The 26,841-nt window shown below is 39.8% G+C and overlaps 1 protein-coding gene across 1 annotated transcript in view; it reads right to left on the reverse strand.

The window, feature by feature from the left end:
* LOC143809802 (T-box transcription factor T-like) overlaps positions 1-20,629 on the reverse strand; it is a 39,711-nt gene extending 19,082 nt beyond the window's left edge. The window contains exons 1-7 of the mRNA XM_077292808.1: positions 20,424-20,629; positions 17,804-18,068; positions 17,570-17,704; positions 17,223-17,284; positions 7,157-7,219; positions 6,860-7,026; positions 5,955-5,962 (exon numbers count right to left, since the gene is read on the reverse strand). Of these exons, the coding sequence (XP_077148923.1) occupies positions 5,955-5,962; positions 6,860-7,026; positions 7,157-7,219; positions 17,223-17,284; positions 17,570-17,704; positions 17,804-18,068; positions 20,424-20,629 (906 nt within the window). The remainder of the gene's footprint in view (positions 1-5,954; positions 5,963-6,859; positions 7,027-7,156; positions 7,220-17,222; positions 17,285-17,569; positions 17,705-17,803; positions 18,069-20,423) is intronic.
* Between the last annotated feature and the right edge of the window lie 6,212 nt (positions 20,630-26,841).

Consider the following 26,841-nt stretch of genomic DNA (forward strand, 5'->3'; position numbering starts at 1 on the left):
AAGCCCTTTCCCCCTGGGCTATGTACCAGTTTTTCATCTCCTTCTTCCAAGAGCCATATCTTTTGTATGTTTCCATCCACATAGCCATATGAGGGTTTGTTTTTGTGGATCAAGCATTAGTTTTGAATGAGAGGATTCATTGTATCATGTGATGCACTGGAGAGTGCAAAAAATTCCAATTCCAAGTACGTTGAAATTGTAAAAAAAAGTTTAATTTCACTTTTCTTTTTTGGGGGGGAGGGTGGTGGTGGTAATGAGGGTTATTTACCATGTTCACTATACAGTAAAACTGACCTGGCAATATGATTTTCTAGGTCAGTATGATTATGCAGATACCAACCATGTATTGCTTTTTTATTTAAGTGGTGAAAAAAAATTGGAAATTTGTAAAGGAAAACAACTTTGCTTGTATCTCCATTTTACAAGACTCACAGCGCTTTCTATTTTCAGGATATAGTGCTCTGTAATGGCTTCTTATTAGCGCCTTGAGCTCCTGGTTTTGGCTTACAAAATCTGATGGAAATTACTGACCAAATGCTGAATGTGTGACCGTGACCAAACTCTGGCTTTCACATGAGAATCGTGATGGCTGATTAAATTAGCCATCATTTTCTGGGAAAATGCAGGCTCAGCGTGCGAGCCCGCATCAAAGGCAGGGACAAGACATATGACATAAATGTACATTTTATGTCGTGAAGGGGTTAGAGATAACATCATCCTGCTTTGATTGAGAAAAGAGATGGGCCATATATTCCCTAATACCCTCCGCTTCCTATACTAGCTTGAGGCAAATGAGGCCTATTGTGGCCAGTGTTTGGTAGTACTATTTACCAGAGCACTGGTGCCAGTGACAGTGATAGTGTTTGTGCTGCTGTTAGTGGCTCCCATGTTCTTAGCCGTGGTATTTGCCTTATTTTCTTTTACACTGCCTCGTCTATTGTCACTTTTCTTTAACTTTACAATTTGTAGAACACTATAATTATTTTTCAGTTTTTTCAACCTCAATTATTTAACCATTGACAAAGAGAACGTAATAAGAAATGTTAGGTAGGTATATTTAAAGATAACAAAATGCGGCAGCAGGCCACAGTATCGGTATGGCATGCATGGTTGACCTATTGGACTAGTAAAACAGGTGTGCAAAAACAGACATTTTTATTACATTTTGTTTTAATCAACATTTAACCCCTTTCTAAAAATGGCAAAATAAGAAGTGCTAGAGGCACTCTCAACAGGGCACTCTCAACGGGGCACTATATTGTTGTGACATGTGTACATGTAAAATTTGACGAGTAAATCAGATGTACAAAATTAAAAATTGATTACTACAAGCTTACTTTCCGAAGTAGATATGCGCAAATTAAATGTTTGGATTTTAGATCATTTTCTTTTGCATTTTTAAAAAACAGCTATCTCCCTTCAGAAAAACAATAGCACAAGAAATGCAACACTCAGTAAAGTCGCTTGTACAGTGTCCATTTTAGGGCATGATCATATATCAAAATCAAACATCATAAATACTCTGTCTGATACCTGATTCTGATACTTGAGTCTGATACCTGACTCTGATACCTGACTCTGATACCTGACACTGATACCTGACACTGATACCTGCATCTGATATCCGACTCTGATGCCTGAGTCTGATATATGACTTTAATACCTGATTCTGATCCCCGAGTCTGATACATGATTCTGATACCTGAGTCTGATACCTAATTTTGATACATGGTACATTCAAAGACCAGAATCAGAAGGTTTTTCAGACACCCTCAATACAGTACTTGAATGGTTCATCTCATAAGCAAAGAAAAAGGATCCGTTCACTGCCATTTGAGCTAATGGCTGCGTGGTAAGGTGCCTGGTGTATGGAATAGTAAAGCTTGAGTTTGGCACACAAACTCCAGAAATGTTTCACTTTGATGAGTGAAGAAAGTCACATATCATATGTCAGAATGAAAATCAAAATGATTTTTCCACTCACTGAGAGTTTGCAAAGCGGATTTCATAGCCAAAGAAAATCAGCACACTAGGTATCACTGGATGCTGTCTCTAGAGTGGAGCTTTTTCTTGGTTCAAATTCCATATTTGATTTTTTTAAAATTTTCCAAGTAACTGTACATTTACTTAATTTGATCATTAGACTCTTTCCTATGACATTAAGTAAATGTACAGTCACTTAGAAATCGATATACAGTAAATTAGTGCCTCCCACCCTCGATGACGCGGCTTGTGATTGGTGGCGTGACCGCTCATGTGACCGCTCACGCGACCAATCACAAGCCGCGACGTCATCGCAGGTCCTACACTCACTGCATTCTTAGGAACGGAGGCAGACGCTTGCACCGGTGACAGCCAGGGCCCGTCCCAGGGTGAGTATATCCATATTTTTTATTTTTATTTTTATTCTTTATTTTTTACATGAATATGGATCCCAGGGCCTGAAGGAGAGTCTCCTCTCCTCCAGACCCTGGGAACCATACACACTGCACACGCCTGGGAACTTATAGGAACTTCCGATTCCGATTTCCGATATCACAAAAATATCGGAACTCGGTATCGGAATTCCGATACAGCGAATATCAGCCGATACCCGATATTTGCAGTATTGGAATGCTCAACACTAGTGGTAACCTGAATAATTAAAAAAAATCAATGGGACTTGAACAAAGATAAAGCTCCATTCTAGAGACAGTAGCTGGCAGCCTTACCACTGTACCACATAATATTGATTTTTTTTTGGCTTTGAAATCTGCTGTGCAAACTCTCAGTGAGTGGAAAAATCATTTTGATTTTCATTCTGACATATAATATGTGACTTTCTTCACTCATCAAAGTGAAACATCTTTGGAGGTTGTGTGCCAGGCAGCATAAGTTAAAAGAAAAACTTACTTTCTCTGGGCTTGAACTCAAGCATTCTATTTTACCGGCCATGAGATTAGCCACTCAGCCATTATCTCAAATGGCAGTGAAATAATCCTTTTTCTTCACTTATGACTCGAGATGAACCATTCAAGTACTGTATTGAGGGTATCTGAAAAACTTTCTGATTTTGATGTTTCAGAGAAGTCAAGTATCAGGAATCAGTCATTCATCGAAGTCACACAGCAATGAGTTTCAGCTACATATTTTGAAAGTCACATAAACAAATACAAGACTAATAACCCTCAATTAAGAGAATAGCACAGTGGTAAAGTGTGCAGACTTATAAACAAAAGCTTTAAGTTAAAGTCCCATCAATGGAACTTGTTATTACTTTAAGCCAAAACTATGTGTGATGTAGATGCTTCACCCTTAGGCTATAGATTATTTTATTAGAAGTCAGGAAGATAATAAGAATGTCAGATATTTAAAGTGGAACATGATTGGAGTTTGTGTGGTAACCTGCATAGTTAAAAAAAAAATCAAATATGGGATTTGAACCCAGAAAAAGCTCCACTCTAGAGACAGCAGCTAGTAGCCTTACCATCGTAACACAAGCTCAAGGTTTACACTGAGCAGATTTTCTTTGGCTATGAAATCTGCTGTGCAAACTCTCAGTGAGTGGAAAAATCATTTTGATTTCCAGTCTTATATACAGGTCCTTCTCAAAAAATTAGCATATAGTGTTAAATGTCATTATTTACCATAATGTAATGATTACAATTAAACTTTCATGTATTATAGATTCATTATCCACCAACTGAAATTTGTCAGGTCTTTTATTGTTTTAATACTGATGATTTTGGCCTACAACTCCTGATAACCCAAAAAACCTGTCTCAATAAATTAGCATATCAAGAAAAGGTTCTCTAAACGACCTATTACCCTAATCTTCTGAATCAACTAATTAACTCTAAACACATGCAAAAGATACCTGAGGCTTTTAAAAACTCCCTGCCTGGTTCATTACTCAAAACCCCCATCATGGGTAAGACTAGCGACCTGACAGATGTCAAGAAGGCCATCATTGACACCCTCAAGCAAGAGGGTAAGACCCAGAAAGAAATTTCTCAACAAATCGGCTGTTCCCAGAGTGCTGTATCAAGGCACCTCAATGGTAAGTCTGTTGGAAGGAAACAATGTGGCAGAAAACGCTGTACAACGAGAAGAGGTGACCGGACCCTGAGGAAGATTGTGGAGAAGGACCGATTCCAGACCTTGGGGAACCTGAGGAAGCAGTGGACTGAGTCTGGTGTGGAAACATCCAGAGCCACCGTGCACAGGCGTGTGCAGGAAATGGGCTACAGGTGCCGCATTCCCCAGGTAAAGCCACTTTTGAACCATAAACAGCGGCAGAAGCGCCTGACCTGGGCTACAGAGAAGCAGCACTGGACTGTTGCTAAGTGGTCCCAAGTACTTTTTTCTGATGAAAGCAAATTTTGCATGTCATTCGGAAATCAAGGTGCCAGAGTCTGGAGGAAGACTGGGGAGAAGGAAATGCCAAAATGCCTGAAGTCCAGTGTCAAGTACCCACAGTCAGTGATGGTGTGGGGTGCCATGTCAGCTGCTGGTGTTGGTCCACTGTGTTTCATCAAGGGCAGGGTCAATGCAGCTAGCTATCAGGAGATTTTGGAGCACTTCATGCTTCCATCGGCTGAAATGCTTTATGGAGATGAAGATTTCATTTTCAGCACGACCTGGCACCTGCTCACAGTGCCAAAACCACTGGTAAATGGTTTACTGACCATGGTATTACTGTGCTCAATTGGCCTGCCAACTCTCCTGACCTGAACCCCATAGAGAATCTGTGGGATATTGTGAAGAGAAAGTTGAGAGACGCAAGACCCAACACTCTGGATGAGCTTAAGGCCGCTATTGAAGCATCCTGGGCCTCCATAACATCTCAGCAGTGTCACAGGCTGATTGCCTCCATGCCACGCCGCATTGAAGCAGTCATTTCTGCCAAAGGATTCCCGACCAAGTATTGAGTGCATAACTGAACATTATTATTTGATGGTTTTTTTGTTTGTTATTAAAAAACACTTTTATTTGATTGGACGGGTGAAATATGCTAATTTATTGAGACAGGTTTTTTGGGTTATCAGGAGTTGTATGCCAAAATCATCAGTATTAAAACAATAAAAGACCTGACAAATTTCAGTTGGTGGATAATGAATCTATAATATATGAAAGTTTAATTGTAATCATTACATTATGGTAAATAATGAAATTTAACACTATATGCTAATTTTTTGAGAAGGACCTGTACATGATATGTAACTTTCTTCACTCATCAAAGTGAAACAACTCTGGAGTTTGTGTGCCAGGCAGCATAACTTAAAAAACAAAGCTTACTTTCACTAGGCTTGAACTCAAGCTTTCCACCCCATAATCCAAGAGCTTAACCACTCAGCCATTAGCTCAAATGGCAGGGAAAAGATCATTTTTCTTTGCTTATGAGATGAACCATTCAAGTACTGTATTGAGGGTGTCTGAAAAACCTTCTGACTCTGATGTTTGAGTGTATCATGTATCAAAATCAGGTATCAGACTCAGGTATGAGAATTATGTATCAGACTCAGGGATCAGAATCATACATCAGAATCATATATCAGACTCAGGGATCAGACTCAGGGATCAGAATCATATATCAGACTCAGGGATCAGAATCATATATCAGACTCAGGGATCAGAATCATATATCAGACTCAGGGATCAGACTCAGGGATCAGAATCATATATCAGACTCAGGCATCAGAATCATATATCAGACTCAGGGATCAGAATCATATATCAGACTCAGGTATCAGAATCATATATCAGACTCAGGGATCAGACTCAGGGATCAGAATCATATATCAGACTCAGGTATCAGAATCATATATCAGACTCAGGGATCAGACTCAGGTAACAGAATCATATATCAGACTCAGGGATCAGACTCAGGTATCAGAATCAGGTATCAGATTCAGGTATCAGACAAAGTATTTCTGATGCTTTACTTTGATATATGATCATGTCCTAAAATGGACACTGTACGCTTGTGACAACCATGAACACCGCTAGACACAGATTTTTTTTATTTTAATAACTATTGCGATGTCTTGCTTTTGTTTTCTATTATTACTTTAAGAACATAGAAACAAATTTAATTGTAATTCTAATACAAATACCAGCTACACATCTCCAATCTCTCTTATCACACTGTCAAGTTATACCCTGTATTATTCACAGACTATTACACTCCTCTTCCTCAGTGCTGCAGTTATACAACACATTACCATCTGGATTTTATGCACAATGTTTTAGGACTTTCTCGTCCTGCATGTATTACTGAACTGTGAACTTTGACACCCTCTCGCTATCTTAAAATCATCATAAAATGTCTGTTGAATTTTCTGCCTAGGTTTTTATACAAGCTATGATAGTTCCTCCTGATTGGCTGTACTATACCATATGATATGATACCTGCAAGGCATTATGAGGAAGTCTGTGCTGTCGTGTCTGAAGTCATGCCAGCATCCTGTGGCTGATGCAATCTTCTGCAATGTGTAAAAAAAAGTGCAGACTTTTTTTGAATCACAAATTATTTGAATTTGCCTGTGAATATCATAAGATTCGGCTCGAATTTGATAAGCATCAACCATCGCATCGATTCAATCATCTCTAGTAAATGTTCATTGGTCTAACTTTCTGATGGTATACATTGTATATTACTAACTTGCGGACCCCTGCTTTTTGCCTCCTTCTTTTGTGTCTGCAAATTTTTAAGTGTGATGTGTTTTAACTATGTACAGTATATATTCATAAAGGGCTATATATTTGTCTTACATATTTTGCTATTCACCATTTCTTATAGAGGCTTAAGCTATATTTAATAGATAATTAGAAAGTAAATAAGAAAGGAAATGTAATTTTTTTTATGTTCAATACTCACTTGGAGAATTGTTTCTGTGAGAATATGGGTTTGGGTATGGAGCTGTTCGGGGATTTCGCAGGGAGGAGTATCGATCACAGCCATGAGAAGATAAGGCCATGGGGCCTCCAAATTGGGAATGGGGATTTGCAGGAGAGCATAAGGATCCAGAGGCTGGAATAAACCAGCTATTTACTAAGATGACAGGAAAATAAATTAAGTATGAGCATTCTTGTAGAACATATAAGATGCAGTTGTTTGCTTTCTGTAAACTGTCATAAAATGTCTCCTGTGACTTGAAGAACTATATGCTGTAACTTACTTTGTGAATAACCTTGTTGACAGTCTCCAACTTCCTCCAGTAGTTCTTTGTGGTCACTTCTGAAAACAGAACATGTAAGGTTTAGTTTTTAAAAACAGCACACCATCAATACAATTCATTCTTACGAAGGTGATATACAAATAGCTATTGGTGGCATGGCACTAGGACATTTCCTCATTCTGGAACTGATGAAAATTTGACTACGAACTGAAAGGTTCAAGGTCCGTATTGAACACCTAGTGACCATGCATGGACCCCGACCACGGACTTCTCCAGGAAGTCCATGTTGTTGTTCAGGTTCTGCAGCCCAAAGCTTGCTGAAAGTTATGGCACAGCCAATCAACAAGCTTTACTGTGTGGGCTCTTTTGGCTCAGTGATAGTCATGTGAAGTAATGGCATGGCTGTGATTGGACAGTGCACACTGTGATAACAAATAGAAAAAGATGTGCAATCTCATCTATGTTTGATTACTAGTGTATGCAAAACTGACAACTGTGGGTCACAGCCCCTAGCTGTGAGATTAATCTTGGCTGGTTATCAAAAATAGAGGGGTCCCCATGCCTTTTTTTAACTATTTAAATAGTAATTTTTAAAAAAGGAATAGGATCCTCCCCATTTTTGATAACCAGCCAAGCTAAAGAGGACAGCAGGGGGCTGGTATTCTCAGACTGGGAAGGGGCCATGAATATTCGCTCTCCCCAACCTGAAAGCTCCCTGCCACCCCAGAAAATGCGCATCCATTAGATGTGCCAATTCTGGCATTTTGCCTGGCTCTTCCCACTTGCCCTGGTGCAGTGGGGCAATAGTATTGGGGTTGATGTCAGCTTTGCTGAAATCAAGTCCAGAGGTTAGTAATGGACGGCATCTGTCTCTAGCCCCATTACTAACCCCATAGATAAATGTAATAAAGACAGAGACAGAGTAAAGTCCTTTAATTTTAACAAACACAGACTCTATTATTTGAAGTAAAAACTCCCCGACCCTCTTTTACCTGATGTGATCACTCTCCAAACCAATCAGATTGTCGTGAGACATGGCCATTGATGGATTATCAGCAGAAAGGTAAGTATTAATTGTCTTTTTTATGTAAATTTTGATGAATAAATGGGTAAAAGAGGGTCAGGGATTTTTTTTTATTTAAAATAAAGGAGACTGTGTGTTTATTTCAATTACAGGACTTTACTCTGTCTCTGTCACAATTGATCACATTTGACTATGAGGTTAGTAACGGGGAGGTCTGATAGAAGCCTCTTCATTACTAACCCCTGCGACTGGGCTTGATGTCAACTAACATTGCAAAGCTGACATCAACTAAAATACAATTACCCCAGTTGCTACTACACCAAGCCAAGTGAGGAGAGCTGGGTAAATGGACTGAAATGGCACATCAGATAGATGTGCCTTTTCTGGGGCAACTGGGGGCTGCTATTTTTAGCCTGGGGAAGGCCAATATCCATGTCCCCTTCCCAATCTCAGAATACCAGCCCCCAACTGCTTGGTGGGTTATGGGGGGACCCATGCCATTTTCTTAAATTATTTATTTAAATAATTTAAAAAATACTGCATGGCATCATTCTATTTTTTGATAACCAGCCAAGATAAAGCTGACAGCTGAGTTTCAGTTTTGCCTGTACTGGTTAGCAAGAATAGAGGGATCCTATGACATTTTTAATTTTATTTATTTATTCATTGCACAGGCGCCGGATGGTGAATACTCTCATCATTGTATTCCTGCTCTCGCTGCTATCAGCAAGACCAAGCGTACAATGATGTAAGTAGTACTTTCATCAGATGACGCCTGTGACTGCTGGTAACATTTTTGCTGCCGATCATTGCTGCTGGCTCACACAATATATATATATACCGTATATATATACGAGTATATATCTATATGTGAACGTGTGGGAACTGTAGCAAATTTACCGCTGATGAAAGTCGGGGCTTCCCATACTGACACAAAGATGACAGTGAGAAAACCACAGGATGTTCAGGCCACCTATTCATTTGAATGGGGTCCAAGTTCGGGTTCGAGTTTGGGTACCATTCTGGTACCCTAACCAATCTTTTTTTAATGTTCAGCCAAACCCAACGGACTCGAACACCACGGGTCCGCCCATTACTACTTATATGTAAAGATAAAGATGATAGAATTGATTCAATGTTAGTAGTGTTGAATCAAATTGTTTGAAATTTGCAGGTCCAGACAAATCTGAAAAAATTTGCAATTTGATTTGTGTGAAATCATCTTTTAACAAATTGCAGAAGATTGTACCTGTCACAGAGTGCTGAATAGATTTTAAGTGCAAGTGCACAAATTTCCCTATAATCCTTTGCAGCAATTGCATCACATGGTATAGTGCAGCAACTCAGGAGGTGATATCACAGCTTCTATAAAAGCTGAGGCAGGAAATGCAGCAGCCATCTTAGGGTGATTTTAGGACGGTGAGAAGACATCAGTGCTCACAGCTCTTTAATACTTATAGTAAGAGAGAGCCTAAACCATGAGGCAAGTGAAGATGAGGGAATGAGGGTGCCATTCCAGAGATGTTGGCTCTGGCTTTTACAGGGATCAGGTGACATTGTGACATGTCACACGATCCCTTCAACCAATTAGCGCTTGCTTCAATCTCCTCTCTTATGGACGTAAGTGGCAATCAGAGGAAGTAAGATCTGCAGTACGAATGAGGGGAGAGTGAAACCTGCGCTAATTTGTCTCCAGTATCATGCGACATAACAATGTCATGCGAGCCCCAGGAGTGCCAGTGCCGAGACCTCTTTAACGACACCAGAACCAGAAGTGAGTGTGAGGGTATGTGTCCACGTTCAGGATTGCATCAGGATTTGGTCAGGATTTTACATCAGTATTTGTAAGCCAAAACCAGGAGTGGAACAAGTAGAGGAAAAGTATAATAGAAACATATGCACCACTTCTGCATTTATCACCCACTCCTGGTTTTGGCTTACAAATACTGATGTAAAATCCTGACCAAATCCTGATGCAATCCTGAACGTGGACACATACCCTAAGTGTTATCATTGTACTGGGGGGGGGCATGGGGATTCAGAAGATGTTGTTCAAGTAGTGGACAACCCCTTTAATTTAATATAAAGGAGAAGCAAAACAGTAAAATAGTTGTTGTTTTTTTACAGAAAAAAATTAAAATCAGTGTCAATGTGCTTGTTTGTGACAAGAAACTGTACAGTCACAGTTTTTGCATTTCTTGTGCAATTATTTTATTAAAGGGGGAAATAATTGTTTTTGAACAAAAAAATTTTTTAAAAAATCCAGACCTGTAGCCGTTTACCTCAAAAAGTGTGCATGTCGCAAACATTTTTATTTTTGCACAACTATTTTGCTAGTCCAATTGTATGCACATCACACCAACACAGCACCTTGCTACAGGTGCTTACTTTTTAGCCATGTACCTAGTTAGCATTTCTTATTTTGTCATTTTTGGGAAAGGGAGGTAAATTGTGTAAAAAAAATAGGAAAAGGAAAAAAGGTAGACATTTAACCTTGGATATCTGTTTTTGCACACCTATTTTACTTGTCAAATTTGACAACTGTACATGCCACGCATACACAGCAACCTTCCACCCCACCACCATATTTTAATTTCTTTATGTGGACCTACTACCTAGCATCTCCTATTATATATTTTTTTGGCAAAGATTCAATAATTGAGATTGAATATAATGTCAAAAGATAATTAGAGTGTTGTACAAAATGTATGGTAAAATAAAAATTGGCAATGGGTATGGATAGGGCATTGTAAAAGAGAAACGTAAAGAGAAACATACCACAGATAAGAATGCTGGCACTGCTAGCAGCAGAAGCTGCATCACCATTTGCACCAGCTGACTAGGCAATAAGGCCATGTGCACACGTTCAGTATTTTTCGCGTTTTTTTCGCGTTTTTTCGCTATAAAAACGTGATAAAAACGCTAACATATGCCTCCCATTATTTTCAGTGTATTCCGCATTTTTTGTGCAAATGTAGCCTTTTTTTCCGCGAAAAAATCGCATCGCGGAAAAAAAAGCAACATGTTCATTAAAATGCGGAATTGCAGGGGATTCCGCACACCTAGGAGTCCATTGATCTGCTTACTTCCCGCACGGGGCTGTGCCCACCATGCGGGAAGTAAGCAGATTATGTGCGGTTGGTACCCAGGGTGGAGGAGAGGAGACTCTCCTCCACGGACTGGGCACCATATAATTGGTCAAAAAAAAAAGAATTAAAATAAAAAATAGTCCTATACTCACCTTCGATGTCTTCCCGCCTCTCCACTGCACGCTGTCGCTTCAGTTCCTGTAGCTGGTGTGCGATGAAGGACCTGCCGATGACGTCGCCGTCTTGTGATTGGTCGAGACCGGTCATGTGACCGCTCACGTGATCGCGACGTCATGGAAGGTCCCGCGCGCACACACCATCTATACGGAACGGACGCCGGTGAGGAGATCAGCTGTCTGCGGGTGAGTATAACCATTTTTTTAATTTTTTTTATTATTTTTAAACATTTTATCTTTTACTATAGATGCTGCAAAAGCAGCATCTATAGTAAAAAGTTGGTCACACTTGTCAAACGCTATGTTTGACAAGTGTGACCAACCTGTCAGTCAGTTTTCCAAGCGATGCTACAGATCGCTTGGAAAACTTTAGCATTCTGCAAGCTAATTACGCTTGCAGAATGCTAAAAAAAAGCGAAAAAAACGGAAAAAAAACGCAAAAAAAAAATGCGCATTTCTTGCAGAAAATTTCCGGTTTTCTTCAGGAAATTTCTGCAAGAAATCCGGACGTGTGCACATACCCTAATACTACCAGACACAAGCAAGAGATTGCCTTCTTTCTCTACAGCAAGCATATAAGTGGTGAAGAAGGGAAGGGCATTATGAAATATATGGCATATCGTGTGACTCCAGCACTGGGGTCCTGAGTTTAAATCCTGCCAAGGACAACATCTGCAAGGAGTTTATATGTTCTCCTTGAGTTTTCGTGGGTTTCCTTTGGTTATTCTGAGTTCTTTATACATTCCAATTTTATACCACTAGATGGTGGCCCGGCCCGATTCTAATGCATCAGGTATTCTAGAATATGTATGCAGATTATTTATAAAGTTTTCAGAATAATGCAATTTATACACAGGATTCGGCCGGCCGGGCGTGACCAATTAGCGAAGCGTGGTTCAAATTCCGCGCCAATTCGCGGGCGGACTGCGACTGTCGCTGATTGGTCACGCCCGTCCACGAACAATCAGTGAAGCCAAGGCCGGCTCCAGGTTTTTGAGGGCCCCGGGTGAAAGAGTCTCAGTGGGCCCCCCTCTTTAACATATACCACAATTCATGATGCACAGATACAGCAGAGAAATATACCACAGCCAAGTAGCATATAGCACAGCAAACGTAGCATATAAGCACAGGCCACATAGTATATACAGTGGGGCAAAAAAGTATTTAGCCAGTCAGCAATAGTGCAAGTTCCACCACTTAAAAAGATGAGAGGCGTCTGTAATTTACATCATAGGTAGACCTCAACTATGGGAGACAAACTGAGAAAAAAAAATCCAGAAAATCACATTGTCTGTTTTTTTATCATTTTATTTGCATATTATGGTGGAAAATAAGTATTTGGTCAGAAACAAACAATCAAGATTTCTGGCTCTCACAGACCTGTAACTTCTTCTTTAAGAGTCTCCTCTTTCCTCCACTCATTACCTGTAGTAATGGCACCTGTTTAAACTTGTTATCAGTATAAAAAGACACCTGTGCACACCCTCAAACAGTCTGACTCCAAACTCCACTATGGTGAAGACCAAAGAGCTGTCAAAGGACACCAGAAACAAAATTGTAGCCCTGCACCAGGCTGGGAAGACTGAATCTGCAATAGCCAACCAGCTTGGAGTGAAGAACTCAACAGTGGGAGCAATAATTAGAAAATGGAAGACATTCAAGACCACTGATAATCTCCCTCGATCTGGGGCTCCACGCAAAATCCCACCCCGTGGGGTCAGAATGATCACAAGAACGGTGAGCAAAAATCCCAGAACCACGCGGAGGGACCTAGTGAATGAACTGCAGAGAGCTGGGACCAATGTAACAAGGCCTACCATAAGTAACACACTATGCCACCATGGACTCAGATCCTGCAGTGCCAGACGTGTCCCACTGCTTAAGCCAGTACATGTCCGGGCCATCTGAAGTTTGCTAGAGAGCATTTGGATGATCCAGAGGAGTTTTGGGAGAATGTCCTATGGTCTGATGAAACCAAACTGGAACTGTTTGGTAGAAACACAACTTGTCGTGTTTGGAGGAAAAAGAATACTGAGTTGCATCCATCAAACACCATACCTACTGTAAAGCATGGTGGTGGAAACATCATGCTTTGGGGCTGTTTCTCTGCAAAGGGGCCAGGACGACTGATCTGGGTACATGAAAGAATGAATGGGGCCATGTATCGTGAGATTTTGAGTGCAAACCTCCTTCCATCAGCAAGGGCATTGAAGATGAAACGTGGCTGGGTCTTTCAACATGACAATGATCCAAAGCACACCGCCAGGGCAACGAAGGAGTGGCTTCGTAAGAAGCATTTCAAGGTCCTGGAGTGGCCTAGCCAGTCTCCAGATCTCAACCCTATAGAAAGCCTTTGGAGGGAGTTGAAAGTCCGTGTTGCCAAGCGAAAAGCCAAAAATATCACTGCTGTAGAGGAGATCTGCATGGAGGAATGGGCCAACATACCAACAACAGTGTGTGGCAACCTTGTGAAGACTTACAGAAAACGTTTGACCTCTGTCATTGCCAACAAAGGATATATTACAAAGTATTGAGATGAAATTTTGTTTCTGACCAAATACTTATTTTCCACCATAATATGCAAATAAAATGATAAAAAAACAGACAATGTGATTTTCTGGATTTTTTTTTCTCAGTTTGTCTCCCATAGTTGAAGTCTACCTATGATGTAAATTACAGACGCCTCTCATCTTTTTAAGTGGTGGAACTTGCACTATTGCTGACTGACTAAATACTTTTTTGCCCCACTGTAGCACAGCAACATAGTATACAGCACAGGCCATGTACTGTATAGCACAGCCACGAAGTATATTGCCTAGCCACGTAGTATATAGCACAGCCCACGTAGTAAATAGCACAGACACATAGTATATTGCCAAGCCACGTAGTATATTGCCCAGCCACGTAGTATATAGCACAGACATGTAGTGTATAGAACAGACGTGTAGTATATTGCCCAGCCACGTAGTATATTGCCCAGCCACGTAGTATATAGCACAGACACGTAGTATATAGCACAGACGCGTAGTATATAGCACAGACACGTAGTATATAGCACAGACACGTAGTATATAGCACAGCCACGTAGTATATTGCCCAGTCACATAGTATATAGCACAGACACGTAGTATGTAGCACAGACACATAGTATATAGCACAGACACATTGTATATTGCCCAGCCACCTAGTATATTGCCCAGCCACATAGTATATTGCCCAGCCACATAGTACATAGCACAGACACGTAGTGTATAGCACAGACACGTAGTATATTGCCCAGCGACGTAATATATTGCACAGCCACGTAGTATATTGCACAGCCACGTAATTTATTGCACAGCCACATAGTATATAGCACAGAGATGTAGTATATAACACTGCCCATGCAGTACATAACCCAGGCCACATAGTATAGCGCACAGCAATGTAGTAAATTGCCCAGCCACATAATATATTGCACAGCCATGTAGTATATTGCACAGCCGCGTAATATATTGCACAGTCACATAGTATATAGCACAGCCACGTAGTATATAGCACAGAGACGTAGTATATAACACTTCCCATGCAGTATATAACCCAGGCCATGTAGTATAGAGCACTGCAATGTAGTAAATTGCCCAGCCACGTAATATATACCACAGCCACGTAGTATATAGCACAGCCCACATAGTGTATAGCACAGAGATGTAGTATATAGCAAAGCCCACATAGTATATAGCAATGTGGGCACCATATCCCTGTTAAAAAAAGAATTAAAATAAAAAATAGATATATACTCACCTTCGGTCGGCCCCCGGATCCAGGCCAGGTGTTTACCGATGCTCCTCACGATGCTCCAGTCCCAAGAGTGCATTGCGGTCTCGCGAGATGATGACGTAGCGGTCTCGTGAGACCGCAATGCATGGACTGGACCGTCGCGAGGAGCCGGAAAGGCGCCAGAAGGTGAGAATATAATGATTTTTTTTTTTATTATTATTTTTAACATTAGATCTTTTTACTATTGATGCTGCATAGGCAGCATCAATAGTAAAAAGTTGGTCACACAGGGTTAATAGCAGCGTTAATGGAGTGCGTTACACCGTGGCATAACGCGGTGTAGCGCAGCCATTAACCCTGTGTGAGCACTGAATGGAGGGGAGTATGGAGCGGGCACTGGCGGCAGGGGATTAGGGAGCAACCATTTCGCGGCCGCACTGTGCTCGTCGCTGATTGGTCGTGGCCGTTTGACCGCGACCAATCAGCGACTTGGGATTTCCGTGACAGACAGACAGAAAGACAGACAGAAAGACATACAGAAATACGGAAATGACCCTTAGAAAATTATATAGTAGATTAGGTCATCTAGATTGTGATCCCCAATGGGGGCAGCAATGGCAATATCTTTGAAGCACAGTAGAATGTAATGTAAGCATAATAAAAAAAATAATAATGTTACTTCTAACAGCGACTCCTCCAGTTTGTGTCAGTGTTATTTACATACTGGCTTACCTGATCACAAAATACTATGAGTGATAATTTTTGGCCGGTTTCTTAATTTTTAAAAAACATGAAATGGATTTATTAAATGGGCTGCTGGTTACTACTTGGTGCTTAACCTTCATTTTTATAATTAGCCTATTTTGACATCTCTGTGTTTATGTTAAAGAGATTGAAAATAATGAAATACAGTCTTATGAGTCCTTACAGTGCTATACACATCTTTTTAGGGCAATAAAAATCAATGAATCAATATTTTTGCAAAAATTTGTCCAATCTAGAAAATTTGAATTTCAGAAGATTTCATTGTCTCAACTTATGAAAGCACTGGGGCTGCTACACTGGAGAGACAACAGCTATAACCAGGACTATTTTGGAGGAACGCAAAGGTCCCACAGTACCAGTACTTTCCATAGTCAGCTTTAATTATTTGTACTCTACCAAACACACCTGTACAGCATCTGTTTTATGAATCATACAATCCTCTTTCCTCTATTCTTGAGTGACTTTTATTATTCTTATTACTGCCTTTTATTGGCTATTTATTTAAAAGCAAGTGAATGCCCAGGCAGATGCTGCGCATAAGTGAACCTTTAACTACCCTACCACTGACACAATTAAGTGTTTCGGGTGCATATGGATACATGAGTCCCAGAGGGGATAATAGCAAGAATGCATTCCAGATGTGACTTGACCTCCAGGCCCTCCTTATGAAGAAACCAGTAAAGGGGAACATGCATTGAAGCTCTAACCCAGAGGGTCTGTATCCCACTAGGGCGCTAAATTTTCTTCTGCAATCTACTGGGGTGCTGTTCTTTGGCATGAATATATTTTATCACAACTATGGTGGATAATTTTCAGCCACATTAGTCTATCAGTCTTTTGGTTGGTATTTTGATCATTTGGCTTACTGTAGCCTGTCTGTGTTGTTTTGTGATATATCTAGTGTGACTGCTATTCCTGTATCTAATGTGACTGCCATTACTTCTTGATTATGTTTAGTATTATAATGTCACTATTTTATTATATTTATGGTATTTAATAAAAATTATTTTCATGCAAGAGAACTGTTAATGTGGAAAAATCTGGCATAATATTAAAATTTACAGGGCAGGTAAAAATCTATTTATTTTAGGTTCTAAATGTCCAATTAATGGGAGTTTTATGAGTAACAAAGTAACTCAATCTCTTACAGATATCAAGGTTGGTTTAAATAAAAATAGGTAACAGAAGGTAAATGCCACAAATGAATATAAAAACCCACAGTTCCAACACAATAAAATACAAGGGATACCTCTCTTTAGCATCCAGAAAAGCCTTGGCAAAAGGATTGTGCTTTATTTTAAGAGCAGTAATCTAAAATATACAAAGAAGCCATAAGTACAGAAATTACACATAAAATATATAAAACACAAGATAATTATTATACAAAATATTTACAGTACATAAACCATTTATTTTTTATTATAAATTAATATGTTAATTATTATTTATTCCACATGGTTAATGTGGTTTTATTGGTTGTTACAAGCCAAAGGTATTTTTTACTATAAAACATTTATGATGCAGAAGGTAAGTGTCTAACCAAGTAATATTAAATGTATTTGTTGATGGGTAAAATATATTCTCCAGGTTGTATACCTCTTCATTTTGATATGCAGTCACAGCAATGAATTGTGTCTCTGGAAATGAGTGGCTAGTGATCATCCTCTGAGGGCCACCAACTCTTACGATGTGAATTCTGGGTTCATATTTGTGCAATGAGTTTAACATAATCTGATAATAAAAAAAGAATCGATTACTATCCTTACAAAAAAGGCAGTTACAGTTTTATTATTACAAATATTATTAATAATGATAATAAAATGATATTACCTGGCCTCCACCATTCATTTTATTAGTGAGTTTAACTTTACTGAAAGAAACAGAGTCTTTCATCCAATGGGCTCCAAAGTTTGGGGAGTCTGGGTGGATGTAGACGCAGCTCGGAGCTTGAGGCTCAGGTTTCCCTCCTGGAACCCATTCACCATTTACATACTTCCACCGGTGGTTATCTGCTGACACAAAGTCCAGTAGGAAAGTGTACATAGCATTAGGGTCTAGCCCAGACACGCTCACTTTTAGCACTGGAAACATTCGCCTAAAACATAAAGAAATTGTGTTACTACAGCACATTCATATAACAGTAAGGTAACAAATGTCCTATCATATACAGTTTAGGAGATATTAAACTGGAAACAGTATCTACAGTCACACCATGGCTTAGGTTCTCCATGGGTGGGTGGGACGTACCTATCTGTTTCTTTTTAGCCAAAGACAAATAAAGTAATTCAAAAGGTGGCGTTAAAAAGGAAATGAACTATTCTTCCCCTTTAATTTCCTTTGAGCTCAGCATCTTCTTTTGTCTTTAATTTGGGGTCAAACAACTTATATGCCAAGAAGTAGCTTTAATTACTTTGCTACCTTTTCTCTAAGAACTTTTTTAATCCAGCTTTATAGAATTCACAGAAATCCATGGACATTGTTCTCTCGCTATATCCATCAGTCAGTCATATTGATCAATTTAGAACCTTATAATTTTATGACTTAAAAATTTTCTATTATTTTTATCTCTTGCTCATTCTGGTTATTATATATTTTTTATAATTGGGTACGTTTTCACACCGATTTCATGATAACTATGCAACATTTTACAAAATGTAGGTAGGACAAATGAAATGTAATAAAAGTCAATATGAACAAGGTAACCATGTATAGGTAGCAACCTGGTACTTAAGCTTGCCATACACAGCTATCGCTTCCAATTTCTCACATGAGCAATTGGGATGACAGGAGAAAAATGTAGTCAGACACATCTAGCAGCAGCTCATCACCCCTGAAAGTAAAGCTTGCCCTATCCACCTGACCACAGAGGTTATGGGGTTCCATGCACATCAGATGGTCAAACAATGACACCAAAATCAGCAGTTTTGATCAACATTCTTCTATTTTTTATTGGGGCCTATAGTAAGGCTTAATAATATTTAGTAAGTAAGTAACTATTTTTTATTGGGGCCTTCAGTAAGGCTTGTAAGATGTGTCATTTATAATTATATGAGTATGGGAGAAGAATTAATTTGCTGTTTAATAAATCTTTGTGCCATACTTTTGGCCATATGATAAATTTATTCTTGGTGGCCAATGTGGGAACAATACAAAGATTGAAGTTATTGTTATGATTTTAGTAAACCATCAATACAACATTTCATCGGAAAAGGTGTACAGGAGGCCTGCCAAAATTCTTTGACATTGGAATTTTTAGCACTTGGGAGAAAGGCCACTGACGCTTTCTCCCTCTCGTCACTGAAATGAATATTCAGTCAACCTAAATGTGAATGTCTACATGAGTCGTGAGGAATTTTTATTAGCCGAAGCTAGTTGAGGTGACAGCTCTCATACATATGACCACTGTAAGGAATGCAGAAAGCCGATCCTCAAGCATATTGTCCTGTATGTTGTATTGTAGCAGCACTATAGTTTATATACACTTCCATTCTATAATTTTATATAATTATAGCAATAATTATACATATAGAAGTCAAGTAAAAATATTTGTAAACTATAACAAAAGTAATGATTTATACCCATGCTACTACATTTAAATAACGTACATAATTATTCCAAAAAAGGAGGCTAAGCAGCACACTCCACATAGGCTGGGTGCACAAATAGGAATCCACTCCGTAAATTATAGAGAAAGAATTTGGCACTCCAGATTCCCCTTTGCACCATTACTGGATTTTTGCATGCTGTCTTCTTTCTGCGCTGTCGCCAGCCTCATACTCTGAATTCAGCATTTTGTTCTGAGGAAGGCCATTACGGCCGAAACGTTAAATTGAATACTGCATCACCTGTCTATGCACTGTTAATGAACTTACTTATGAAATAAATTTACTGCAATTGACATCTGGAGTGCCAAATTCTTTTTCTATAATTGATGTAAATATTCCAAGCAATCTTCCCAAGTCCTTAAAAATCATTTAAAGCTCAATATTTACATTTATATATTCATGGGATTAGTTTTGAAAGCTATTAGCTATATCTATGTTTCTAAGCAATGTTCAAATCAGCATTTTTCAGTTCCATTGTTCAACTCCGTAAAACTAGCACAACACTAAAAATGATGACAGTGCCGGATCATTCCTATGACAGACTATATCAGACACTTACAGACCCCACTGATTATAATAGAGTCCAACCAGTTTCTGCTTCTTTTAACTAAATTTGTAACATAGTATAAGACACAGATGTGAACAGAGCCTAAGATATAATTTTACATTATTATTAGAAAAAAAACACATTAGTGATTTTTATAACACAAGCAACAATAACTGGCAAATATAAAATTTTAAAAAATAAAAACAGAACATATGCTTTCTGCCATCGGATTATTCAACCTATGTAACGTGAATAAGCATGATCAAAGTATTTTAATAGCTTATTGTAAGAGTCCTACCTGCCATTTTTGGTGACAATCATCTCATTGGTAAGCTCCTTAAATCGCAACCAGAGTTCTTGGTCCTCCAAAGAAACTTTGAGTTCTCTTTCTGTTGGGTCCCCCTTCTCACTTCCAGCTTGAAGCTCATTTTCCACTGCACTGAGAAGATGATCTACTCGGTACTGTAAATTCTTTCCACAACTTTCAGCTGCACTTAAACTCATCACTCAAATGTCGTTCCTCCACCACAAGTGAAATCTATGCAGATCCAAAAGTCTTATCAGGGCGCTGTCAGATATGTGATCAGTAGATAATTTATTTGGAGATAGTAAATCCACTTGACCTTAGCAGGACAGGTTTCACTAATCAACATTACATTGCTTTACACTCCAATAAATAGACATGGCCATGGTGGGGTGGTGGCATCTCTCACAAAGTAGACACAGCAGTGATTGGTTAGGGCTCCCTTTGATGTTTGTCAATACAGAATTTGACTGGTGTAGCCTTCACACTGTGATAATCTTCTGAAGTTATTTGCAACTGAGAGGTACTTTATGCAAATGTCCAAATGTTTACACCTTTTTCAAAGACAGATCTGGACTGAGGAAATGGTGTGTCAGGGCCAATAACAATTAAGTGAAGATGACACCTGGTCACATTTTAATTTGAATTTCTTTTCCTGAAAGTCATGGATTGCAGAAATATCCAGGTACAATATAAATAATAAAATAATATCACCGCATAAGACTGTGTGATTTTTTAGAGCTCAACACATGGCAGCTCTCCAGCTGTTGTGAAACTGCAACTCCTAGCAAGTCGTCAGGTTGCAGTTGCTGAACACTGCGCTGTGATATTGTATCACACTATGTTCTGTGGGCTTCCTTTCCCATAAAATAATGTGGCACTAATTTAGGGCTGCATCTTTCATTTCATGTTTTTTTCTAACAAATGACTCCCAGCCACTGAAGTATGATCCCATTCAAGCAAACTGGACCAGTTGCATCTCTCTGAACAGCTGACCTCCTAAAATTTTGAAACCTCCAAAAATGATGGCATATATTAATAAGAAAGGTTGTCTAAGCTTGGGACAAAAGTGTGCAGTCACTCTACATGAACCTGTGTAATACCGATGCCAGTGGGCAGTCATGTGACCGCATGTAGGCGATTTGCCTAGTTTCAGTCATGTCACGTGCAGATTAGATGTTTTTGACTTTTCTCAATAGAAATAAATTGAGAAAAGTCAGGCATGTCTAGTCAGCATGTGACTGTAAGTATGCAAATCACTTATTTGTGGTCACATGACCTCATGATCACATAGGCAATACAAGGGAATTGGGACAGTGTGCACACCACACGCTGTCATGATTCAGCTGTCTGCTGTCAGATAGAGTGACCACAGATTTTTTTGTCCCAAAACTGGACACCCGCTTTAAGAAAAAAATAAATCATTAAAGCTGTGGACATATCAGCACAGTACATTACAGCATACATGTCTATGAATGAATGGGTAATGAATAAATACTGTACATAATACCACTAATAGTATGTATGTAAATATCAATTATTTTAAAAAGGCTTTACATTTACTATATATATATATATATATATATATATATATATATATATATATATATATATATATATATGTATATATACAGTATATTATATATCAAAAAGTGCCTTCAAAATTAGATGTCTTAAATTGAATAAAGAAATCCCTTTGCCTCAAAGATCAACACTCTTGACTGAATTTGGACACACAAATTTATATTATGTTTATCATTTTTTTATTACTGCTGTAAATCTAGTGTGATGAACTAAAGAAGAAAGTGACTGCACTCTAAATGTATAACTGTAATAAAATTTGAAGTCCCTTTTCCTCATCTCTCATTATAACTCCTGTGAAAATAGGTTTTCTGCCAGTGTCTTCCTTGCATGTTGTGGGGGGTGGTTTATTACTTTCTGTGAGAATCTGTGGATGGAAGAAGAAAGGTGACAATGGACAGGAAACAGTTCAATGGGATCTCTTTAAACATTCCAACCTCCTAACACACAAGATGAAGATAAAAAGCAATGTAGTGTAAAACCTATGATTTGGTTTTCTAAGTAAAATCATTGCAATTCCCTTCTGTTAAAAGTGACAATAATTCATTTACTGTGTTACATGCAACCACTTTGTTATGATTACTTATGGGTTGTATATATTGATTTTTTCAGTGTACGTAGGAAAAGTACGTTGTAGATTATTTTTATGAAGTCTGAGAATACTTTCTTGGATACAGAAACGCTTATATACTGCAGACCTCCTAGTATTAAGTTCTATGGTAGATATAGTTAAATCACTATCCGGAAATATCATGCACAGCATAGTATTATGGCTCCATAAAACCTCCAAACAGTATGCAGCTTAATTAAGGTATTCATAGACTTCTATAGGATCTTAATGTACCACATGCATTTAATTTCCTCTAGTGGCTTTTAAAAGTTTTTTTGTCCCATGTTTACTTTTTGTACTGAGCCAACTGGGATTAAAATGATGCTTACTCCATAGCATGCAATAGTAGGGTAGGATCTGAAAACTGACTCTAATTGACTATTCCTCCAATAGTTAATGGCTGGTATAGTGTAATGGTTAAGTACACAGCCAATGACATACCAAGGCTCCTAACACTATAATATCTACCTTAGATGGCATAGTGGTTAAAGTACACAACCACCAATGTAGGAGACTGGGGTTCAAATCCCAACTCTGTTGGAAAAAATATGTTGGGCAAAAAGCAAAACCATAGAATTGTTATTTTACAACATACACACATTATGAGACAGTTGTGTTTACATTTCTGAATTATGCAGATTTTTCATTGATTTTTTAAAAAATTATATAACAATATTTCTGTAACATACAAGAAACTATACATGTTTGGTGTCTGTGAACTCATAACGACACGGAGAAGCATAATGTGAGGTGAGTTTTAGCATTTAGTGAACACGGGGGAAAAAAAGGAAAAAAACAACAACTGTAGAATTGCATTTTTTGTTTTTCAATTTGACTGCACTTGGAATTTTTTTTCCCATTTTACAGTACATGCATGTTAAAACCAATGGTTGAATTCAAAAGTACAACTTGTCCCACAAAAAAACAAGCTCTCACATGGCCATATTGACGGAAAAATAAAAAAGTTATGGCTCTGAGAAGGGGAGCAAAAAATGAAAGCGCAAAAACGGAAAATAGCACTGGGGTTAAAGGGTTAATACTGCCCTCCTTGTTTGCAATGGGTGATGAATAAAAAAGGTTCTTATGAAGGTTGTTAAATAGTAGTCTCATGTTAAATCGTAGTTAGTACTCAGCTGCCGTCATTTAGGCCGGTGCCATAGTAGTGTATGGCATCCGATGCGAGAGTATCGGATGCGATATGCTAATAACCCTGGGCTCTTGCTCTGCTGCGAGCGGGAGCCGAGTGTCATGCGTCTGTGCACAGAGCCTCTCGCACAGAGCGGATCGGAGCACAGCTGCAGAAGAGGCGGATAAACTAATTTTTCCATCTCCTCCATTGCCGGCGTCGGCGTATATTGCACAGCACTCGGATAATATCCGAGTGATGTGCGCTGTGTCACTCGAACCCATAGGCTTATATGGGTGCGAGCAAGCCGAGATGCGGCCGAGTCTCGGTGCCAATCGCAGCATGCTGCGTTTGTTCTCACTTACCGGTTTGGCATGAGAAAATAATCGCAGATGTGAATTGCCATAGATTACCACTGGTCTGAGTGCCATGCGATGTTTTCTCACATAGCACTCGTCCGTGTTATACGTTAGGGCGACCCCAACCTTAAAGTGATTCTGATTAACCCCATATATCTTGTGCGTTGTTATCTCGGTCTGGTGAGGAGAGCTGGTGGTTGGAGATTCGTTGCTGGTGGTGTATTTTCCTTTGTCTTATTTACTCCTTCCTATATTTGTGTTTATTTTGCCCTGCACATTTATAGTGTATTCCTGAGTGTCTGCGGCGTGGTGTATATTTTCCTTTATCCTTGTCTGTGCTAACTGTGGGTATTGGAGTATTACCTTTTCACTGGGTGGTGGCAGAGGTTTCAGCCTAGACAGGGTGAGGTTCGAGGCCTAGACATGCACACCATCAGCGTAAACTCTAGGTAGAGGGTCAGTCAGGATTTCTCTAGTCTGAGGGAAACTGCAGGGGCCCGGGTTATTAGCTCTCGCTCACCTAGTCTCTCCCTGACATTATAATCGGCCAAACAACAACAAAAAAAAAAAGGGGTTTCTTTTCTTTTTTGTGTTTTGTCATGGATCCCATGACTTCCATAACCCGCCAGTTGGAGGCGCTGTCCCTACAGGTCACGGAGTTGAGGGGGGCAGTACAGCAACAGGGACTAGCAGTGTCTAATGTGCAAGCTGGAGCGACAGGAAGAGTTGTTGAGCCTAAATTTCCTTTGCCTGAAAAATTTGCTGGGGAACGCAGTAAATTTGTTTCTTTTCGTGAAGCTTGCAGACTATATTTCCGTATGCGCCCGATCTCTTCAGGTAATGAGGCTCAGCGTGTGGGCCTGGTGTTGTCATTGTTAAGTGGGGATCCCCAAGCATGGGCGTTTTCTTTGCCATCTGATTCTGCTGCATTTGACTCTGTGGAAAGTTTTTTTTCTTCTCTTGGGAAAATCTACGATGAACCTGACAGAATGGCTCTAGCAGAATCTAAGATACGCTCTATTCGCCAGGGGGAGCGAGTTGCAGAGGATTACTGTTCTGAATTTTGTCGCTGGGCGATCGATACACAATGGAATGATCCAGCATTGCGGAGTCAGTTTATACATGGGATTTCTGGAAGGCTTAAAAAAGCCCTTCTGATGTACGAGACTCCTGCTTCTCTAGATTCCGCCATGAGTCTGGTTGTCCACATTGATCGCCGTTTGCGTCAGGGGGAGCATGAGACACCGCCTATGGGAGAAGGTTTAGGTTCACGTGAGGTTGCTGCAGGTGAGCCCACGGAGCCTATGCAAATTTCAGGGGTGTCACATGTCAAGCATCGAGCCCCTGAGCTCAGGAAGCAGGGAGCCTGTTTTTTCAGTGGTAAAACGGGTCATTTTATTAATATCTGTCCTCTGCTGCCTAAGAAAAACGTAACGGCGGAAAACTTCTAAGCTCAGATGGTATGGAGGAGACCAGTCTGAGCTTATGTATATCCTCCATGGTGGTTTCTCAGTGCATGCTCCCTGCTAAGGTTTTTGTTGCTGGCAGTGAGCTGCCAATTACTGTTTTTGTGGCTAGTGGTTCAGCCACAAATCTCATTGATGAGGAGTTTGCGCGCACAGCAGGTTTTAGGATTGAAAAACTGTCTCATCCTATCCGCGTGGTCACCATCAATGCTGCTCCTCTCTCTCAGGGGGAGATTACTGAACTTGTGGCTGAGGTGAAACTCCACATTGGGGTTCCGAGCGGGTTACATGTAAGGTGCTCAGGAATCTTCCTGCTCAGGTGGTTTTGGGTTTTCCTTGGTTGTCTATGCACAACCCGGTAATTGACTGGAAAACTCAGGACATAATTCGGTGGAGCGAGTTCTGCCAGGAGAATTGCCTGGCCACATGTGTGGCTGCGGTGACTTCAAGCGTTCCGGAGTCACTCCTGGATTTTGTGGATGTGTTCTCTGAGAAGGGTTGTTCAGAGTTGCCGCCACATCGTCCTTATGACTGTTCTATCAGGTTTAAACCAGGGGCCAAATTGCCTAAAGCAAGGATGTTTAATATCTCCGGTCCGGAGAGACAAGCGCTAAAGGATTACATTGCTGAAAGTTTGAGCAAAGGGCACATCAGGCCGTCATCCTCGCCGGTGGCAGGAGGGTTCTTCTTCGTGAAGAAGAAAGATGGCGGATTGTTGTGAATTCTGTTCTCGAGCTCCCTCCTGTGGTTATGAATGGTACTTCGGTGAGTTCTGTTCATGGACTCCCTCTGGTGGCTGTGAGTGGAGCTGCTGGTTCTGAGATTCCTTCTCCAGCTGATCTCGTTCAGGCCTTGGCTGACTGCTCTATTTAACTCCACTCAGATCTTTACTTGATGCCAGCTGTCAATGTCCTAGTACTGGTTCAGTTCTCTTGGATCTTTCAGATGACCTGTCTATTTCAGCAAAAGCTAAGTCCCTGCTAGCTTATTTGTTACCACTGTGTTTTTGTCCAGCTTGCTATAATGATTTAATCTTGTTAGCTGGAAGCTCTGGGATGCAGAGTGGCACCACCGCGCCGTGAGTCGGTGCGGTGGTTTCTTTTGCACACTCTGCGTGTTTTTTTGTTAGTTTTTTATGCTGACCGCAAAGATACCTTTTCTATCCTCTGTCTGTTTAGTTAGCCTGGCCTCCTATGCTGAAACCTATTTCATTCCTGTGTTTGTGACTTCCATCTTAACTCACAGTCAATATATGTGGGGGCTGCCTATT

The sequence above is a fragment of the Ranitomeya variabilis genome, chromosome 2, assembly GCF_051348905.1.
Source record: "Ranitomeya variabilis isolate aRanVar5 chromosome 2, aRanVar5.hap1, whole genome shotgun sequence".
Classification (NCBI taxonomy): Eukaryota; Metazoa; Chordata; class Amphibia; order Anura; family Dendrobatidae; genus Ranitomeya; species Ranitomeya variabilis.